At 40.4% G+C, this 7,614-nt stretch overlaps 1 protein-coding gene across 1 annotated transcript in view; it reads right to left on the bottom strand.

Annotated features, from left to right (window-relative positions):
• The window catches only part of MYO9B (myosin IXB), an 80,751-nt gene that overhangs the window by 63,266 nt on the left and 9,871 nt on the right, over positions 1 to 7,614 (bottom strand). The window contains exon 2 of the mRNA XM_044998515.1: positions 377 to 1,270. Within this exon, the coding sequence (XP_044854450.1) occupies positions 377 to 1,213 (837 nt within the window). The 5' untranslated portion in view covers positions 1,214 to 1,270. The remainder of the gene's footprint in view (positions 1 to 376; positions 1,271 to 7,614) is intronic.

The following is a 7,614-nucleotide window of genomic DNA, read 5'->3' as shown; positions in this document are numbered from 1 at the left end:
GAGAGACACTCAATGAATCCTTCACTCCAGCACACTGAGCTCTGGCTGTGAAAATATAACCAATCAAAATTGACATATTTGAAGATGAGAATGTGACTTGCAAAGGCAAAATAGAGAAATAGACTATTTCAAAAGAGGAGTAAATGGTCTATTTTATCTATGCAGAAAGTTAGTTGCAAGGAAACTGTAGAGATTAAAAACAAAAATAATTTAAAAATCTGTCTTCAAAGTAGCAGACCAACACAGACTTAGATTTTCAATGCCTCTGCAAGAGAAAGGCCTTCAAAATCTTCCCTAAAAATGACACATACCAGCAATTATTCAGAAAGTTTTTAAGAAGTTATTTGTGCAAAGAAAAATTTTGGCCTAAGTTTACCTCCAGTACTGGTCCAGCTCCCAGAATAGTTCTCTCCACACCACTCGCGTACCCCTTCTGACTCAGTGCGGTGAAACAATGAATTAAAAAGTTTGTACTTTGAGTTTTTCCAGATCCACTTTCACCTGAAATGACTATACACTGGTTGACATGTTTTTTAAGCATTGTGTGATAAGCCACATCAGCTATGGCAAAAATATGGGGCTCCAACTTCCCAAGTTGGTGATTTTCGTACATCTTGACATATTTGGGGTTATAAATGGGCAAGAATTTGAAGGGGTTGATGGCAATCAGAATGCTTCCTGCATACGTATAAATCTTGTGTTTTAGAAAGCGGCGTTTGAGATTCTCTAGGAGTGTTGTTTCTGTTAAATTGGAGAGATTGCATAAGTCATCAAAGTTTTCCTGATGCCATGGAAGAAAACCCCTTTCAACCAATCGCCGAGCGTCCTTCTCCTGGGACACCAATTGCATATGGACATATTTGATGGTCCCATCAGTGTCCCTCTCTTGCAAAAGAAAGTAGTACCCATCGTTTTGTGGATGCTCATCCTGAGCACGGCGGGGCCAAAGCAAAACCCTATGAACAGGAGAGTCATTCAAATCAAGTACCCATTCTTCACCTCCCGATTCTTTCACCTCCACAAGCACATAATGCTTTGAGACATCCAAGTCCAAAATTTGTATCACATCCTTGATTACATCTGAAGTGGTGCTGTCCTTAGTTGCAGTCACTCTGCAGCAGGTGGTGCTTTCTGTCGAGAGTTGGGGGTAAATATGAAGATTATAGGCCGCCTTCTCCTGGCAAACTGCACTGCCAGCATCTTTTAAACTCATTCTGCCCCCAACCTAACTTCAGCATACCGCCCCAGCTTGTTGCTCAATGCCCATTATCTGCAAAAGGAGAGTGAAGACAGTTAGATGTTAAAAGGTATCCTGTCCAGCCGGTTTCCCTGAAATACAAAAGCAACTGAGCCAAAAAATAAAAAAAATCTGAAATATAAGATGAAGTTATTACACGGGCAAATTTATGGAAAGTAAGGTGTTTTCCTGAACATCAGTGATGTTATTTCAAACAAACTGCCCATTTTTACTTATGATCGCTCATTGGAAAGGCTTGCTTTATGACTGAGACTCAGATGGAAGAGGTTGGGATGGAAAGAGTTTGAGCATCTGGGTTTCACAAGCTGTTCCTTCCAGCCTGCATTTTCTCAGGTAGATCTCTCCTCACATAAGCACAGTAACACAGTGGCTATTTCTTTCATAAAACACACGGCAATTACTGAGAAGACACACAATTTAGAGTTAATTTCATTACTATCAATCAACAACCACACCCTTAATGCCCCACAGTGTATTTTTGCTTTTCACCTCCTATGGGAGGAAGAGAAAACTAAAATTAGTCTAAATTGTAGCACATTTCAGTTACGATTTTGTAACGAGCTCGTCTGGGATTCACAACTCTCATTCCATACCTAAAGAACCCCCTATACATTCCTTTACCCTTGTCTTTCCAACTATTGCTTCATCTCTCTCCTTCCATTTGCTTTCAAGCTCCTCATGCATGAAGCTCCTGTACTGTCATTGATTCCCATTACCTTGATGTCCCCTCCTCAACTCCTACTGGATCCCTGCAATTGAGCTTCAGTCTCGTGGGGGTAGAGAGTTTTAAAAGATGCTGGTCTCTACTCCTCTTTGATCTGCAATCCACTCTGAATCACTATCCTTCGCTCAGTGTGGTGCTTCACCAGGCATTCAACTGCCATCTAGTTAGTTCCACGGGTAGTCACACTACAAGTGCAAACCATTGTGACTGTGGTACACTGAGTTCAATTAGCTCTATTATTAACTTATCTGGAGAGCAGTTTCCTAAGGGAAATCTTACAGCTTAGGCAGATGGACAATGGAGCTCTATCTTTGCTCTCTTCAATTTAAGGTGCTCTATTACAGTATACTCAGAGGATGCTACTTGAACAAGTGACCCAAATACAAGTCACAAATTAAATCAAAACACAGTACAAAAGTCAATACAAGTTACAAATTAACATGCAATCATTTTCAATGGCAGACAATATTAGGTCAAAGGGTTCCACAAATAAGATCCACAGAGAGTTGGAAACATTCTTTTGTTGGCATTTCCACCACAGGCGGTCGGTCAATGAATCACTCCAGAGAAGCACATGACAGTTCTGCCACTCCTGAACATAATCTAAAAATGGAGAACTTCATTTCTAAGCAATTCTGTGTAGAAGCAAGAGTTTCTGAAACATTTTCTGTTATGCAAGTTTCTTAGATTGTTTTCAGTTCATCCTTATCAACTGGGAGGAAGAATGAACTACAAACAGTGGGACAAATAATGGCACTTCTCTAGTTAATCCACATGATCCCTTTCAGAATGGTTCCTTAAGCTGCATAAAAATTAAGTTGATCTTTCACTTTTAAGAGGCTCGTTGTGACACTCACACAGGCGGTTGGATCAGACGACTCAGGAAATCCCATCCATTTCTTAAATCTATAATTATCACTGATTTTTGACTTGTAGCAGACACTCAACCACAAAGGTTAAAGGGTGATATAAGAGCAAGTCCACACTTAAAATGTTTTATCGGCGCAGCTGTACTGGAGCAGCTGCACCACTGTAGCACTTTAATGAAGATGCTCTAGACTGACGGGAGAGAGCTCTCCTGTCAGCATAGTTAATCCGCCCTCCCTGAGGCAGTAGCTATGTCAGAGGGAGAAGCTTTGCCAAGCAACAGCAAAGTAAAATTTACAAGACTCAGCTCCTTTCACCACTGCTATTCAGAACCCCAGTCAGCAGTGACACTATCAACAATCAGAATTTCACCTTACTGCTGCTTGGGAAAGCTAAAAGCAGTGGAAGGGACCCTGGAATTATTCATGGAAAAGAGGATCGAAAAAACCACTGAAGCTACAGAAGATGAAGAGTGATAAAGACCACTTAACCTTCTCTCCTCAGCCAGGCAGTCATTGGGAAAAAGTAGAGTAGCTTAGACCCTCCCCAATCACAGAATTCCTCCTCTCTTCCAGCAGCGAGAAGATTCAGACACTTACTAGCCAGAGACTGGTATGAAAGATGGACCCAAGCAGAGTCCAGAGGCAGCATTCCCATAGAAACCTCAGAAGCCTTCTACTTCCCAGCTGCTGAAGGGTTGGAGGCTGCTTTTCTTACCTAGGCACTGACCTTGTTGATAAAGCCCACCTAACCTCCTCTACTAGCTAATATAAAGGTTGTCTGGTACATTTTTCACTCATCCATCAGAGTTTCCAAAACTACAGTCTTGGATATCTGCTGGGGGAAATGGAACACTAATAGCCTCAGCTCTGTTCATGGAAGACAAGAGGCCCATTATAACATGAAATACTGCTTGTTTAGGGGACAGCTGGTGGTCTGAGCTCAGGAGATTTCCAAGACTGAGAAACAGGAAAAAGAAATATTTCTTATTCTGGGGAAGGCTGATCACTGACAAAGCAACATGCAGATGGTAGACATCAACCTGCAAGTATTTATGCTAGACACAGATCTGCAGTACATGCAGTCATCACAGGAATCTGCTTTGGGGGACATCAAACAGACAAGGGAGTTCTGTTTCCTTGCTGGGATGGTCTAGGGCACGGAGTCTTCAGTGAAAAGAACTTGCTGCAACATGATTACTACATACATTCACAGACAGAGAAAATAGGAAGAGTCACTATAATGGTTGCTTCACTTCAACTAAATACGAAATCCAGATGCGGTTTGCTTTATTTTAACACTGTTGAATTTTCAGAGGCCCTCTTCCTCCTTGTGGAACAGCCACCTCATGTAAAATATTTAGAGAGTTGTTTAATATTGGTGTTAAAGGTTATTTTAATGTTAAAGGCTGGGATTTTTATGGGACTCTAAGGAAATTGGGTACCCAGCTTTCAATGAATTCCTTTGGAATTGATTTGCCTTTGAAAAATCCAGATTAAATTATTCAATAATTACTTTGCATGAAGTGACCAAAACCATTAAAACTAAAATGTTAAAGTTCACTTTGGAGTAGTCTGAAATGCAACATTGCAATAATCCACTTCAAATATAAACAGAAGGAGGACCTCAGCCCAGTGTCATAAAATTAGAAACTTTAAAGCATATCAATTATTAGGCCTAATTACCTTGACAGTATCCTTTAAAAAGAGCTAAAAGTGGTCTCATGAAATCTTCAAAAGCAAAGCAGAAATGAACATGGATGTTCTGTGAAGCAACAGGCATTCAACAAAATAAGATGTAAATATCTACTGTTCTACCCATCAATCTGCTTACAAATCCCAGCTGAAGATGCCTCCGCTATTCACCCCAACAGCTCAAGGCCATGATTTGGCTGGTAGTGAACTGAGGGCTTCTCTGCCTTCAGGTTCAAAAACAATATGAAATCATAACCTAGAGCAGTGATTCTCAAACTTTTGTACTGGTGACCTCTTCACACAGCAAGCCTCTGAGGGCGACCCCCTTCCCCTTATAAATTAAAAACACTTTTTTATATATTTAACACCATTATAAATGCTGGAGGCAAAGCAGGGTTTGGGGTAGAGGCTGACAGCTCGTGACCCCCCATGTAATAACCTCACGACCCCCTGAGGGGTCCCAACCCCCAGTCTGAGAACCCCTGACCTAGAGGCAGAAATACACTTCTCTTGGGATAAACATTTAAAATCACTCAAACAGGAGAAATCAAACATTTCAACTAAACTAGGCCTCAAGCCAAGATTAGATATACCCTAGAGCCCTGCTGGACCCAGCAAGGGGGTTGGTGGGCCTTTTTTCATATTTTGCTTAATGACAGGTCCAAGGACTGCCCAAGCAGATAGGCCTTTTCTGCATAGTGGTGGGAGGGGACTGTCTGAGGTTTTAAAATACTGGTCTGGGCAGTGTGGCTGAGGAAATAACCTTTTGGAACATGCTCTAGACTAGGTAGAAACTAGTCAATGCTGGTCAGGCAAACCATATTTAAAAATTGTGCTGAATTTGCTTATAACAGTTTTATTAGCTGGTTCAGACACTTAGCGCTTCAGTGTAAACAGGTCCCTAAACGATACACAAAACTGAGGTCAGCTGTAGCAGAGACATTGGACACAGAAGAAAATTAGACTCTTAAGATGAATGTTTGTTGTCACAGACTATTACTGGAATTTCAGAAGGAAATAGTATGCCTAAGCAGTCTGCTAGAGCGAGTAGAGTACATTACAGAAGTGAATTCATGATGTACTACTGGAGAATTACTAGATCTCTAGGCTGATACAAAAGAAACCAAACCATAGACCTTCAGACAAAATTATCTTCTTCCGCCTCTCTTGATTTCCTTATTGATTTAAAGTAGGACATTTATCATATGACCCAAGCAATGTTATTTTTTATTATTTGTATTACAGTAGCACCTGAGGAGCCCTAGTCATGAATCAGGATCCCATAGTACTAGGTGCTGAACAAACAGAACAAAAAGTCCTTGTCCCAAAGAGCTTAAAATCTAAGTATATGACAAGAGACAACGGATGGATACAGACAGATAGGGAGTACAAGAAAACAATGAGACAATATTGGTCATCATGACAGGCAGGGCTTCTGCACACCAGCAGCAGCACTGTCACAGAACAGGAGAGTTTTAAGGAATGATTTGAAGGAGAATAAAGAGGTAGCTTTGTGGATGTTTACAGGGAGCACCTCACAAGTCTGAGAGGCAGCATGGGAGAGAGCATGAAAGATGCTTGTCTGAAAATTTAGCTAGTGGGCAATGCACACTGACATCATGAGCCAACAACTGGCTTCAGTCATTCTTGTTTACTTCCCTTTTATAGTTGTATTAATACAAATAGAACCTTGCCGCATTAAAAACTAATAATTTAAATGGCACTTAGCCCCTCATCTTTAAAACACTGTACAAAAACTATTAATCCTCACAAAGCTATATGGCAGGTATTTCCCTCATCTTACAGAGGAGGAAACTTATACAGAGATAATTAAGTGACTTGGCTGTGATCGCAGCAGGTCACTGGCTAAGACAAGGTTAGAACTAAGGAGTTCTTGACTCCCAGATCTGGATTCCAGTCCACCAGACTCTGTTACCTCTGCAGACATGAATAGAGGAACAACTACATGGGATCAGTGTGCTGCAAAGGAGTTCACAAAGCACAGGTCACTATCTTATCGCAACCTGAAGTACTATTCTATATGCTGCACTTGCATCATCTCTATCTCCTCTTCCAATATTTTGAGAAAGTATTTTCAGGCTTCAGCAAGCCAAATTGATGTGACTGCTGAGATTGGAGGCAAATGTAATCTGGAACAATAGGGCAAGACAGGTAAACTGAAGCCAAAATTATAGATCCCCTTTCTCTGACCAACTTGTCTGGAGCAAGGATACCTGCCAGCCTGGAAGAGGGAAAGCAACAAAATAGCAAAATCTATTCTTTTTTCTGTTTCAGTTTTCATTACTCTCCCCTTCTGACTATATAATATACAGAATATTAACAGAATACTTACAAGTAGCACTAATATAATCAGTCTGTTAAGGATCACTGCTTATGCCAATATTCATTTTTATGCTAAGTACATGCAAATTGCTCAGCACTGAGTATACTGAAGATTTCCCAAACAATAACCTATTCAACATGAGAGCATTTCATAAACTCCATCGCAGAAGACGGGAGTAGCTGCCATTTACATCATTGGAGAAGAGCAACATCCCAGAACACCAATCATTTTCTTTGGATGGAGGAGAGGGGAAGCAACATGCTTTAATTTTACCAAGTGATTAGCACGAACTTTTTAAATTCTCTTCTTGCACAGACAGAAAATGTGAAGAGGAAGACATTGGAGTTGGGAAACTAGGCTAACAAGCCAATTTTAATGACTAATTCTGTAGATAGTTTCAAACTGTTCTTGAGCCACAATAATATCAATTACATTTTGTAAAGTACATAAGAACACACTCTATTTTACTATCTGGTAAGCTATTGGAAAACAGGACAGTGCCTCAACCAGTACAGGGTAGCTGTTTAGTTTAAATAAGGCCATAATTTGAAGCTGCATATTTATCCAGTGAATCATACTGAAGCTAAAAAGGGAAAGCTACCATTACAACAAAAATGTGCAGGAAGAACTATTCATATATTTCAGTTCTTTCCATTTTCATGTACACTTGGACTGCCTCATACTTAGGGCCCTTAGTTTTCAAGTTTTATTTTATTTATTTTTTTCC

This window comes from Mauremys mutica, chromosome 24 (genome assembly GCF_020497125.1).
Source record: "Mauremys mutica isolate MM-2020 ecotype Southern chromosome 24, ASM2049712v1, whole genome shotgun sequence".
In the NCBI taxonomy this organism is placed as follows: domain Eukaryota; kingdom Metazoa; phylum Chordata; order Testudines; family Geoemydidae; genus Mauremys; species Mauremys mutica.
This window is presented reverse-complemented; position numbering and strand designations above follow the sequence as displayed.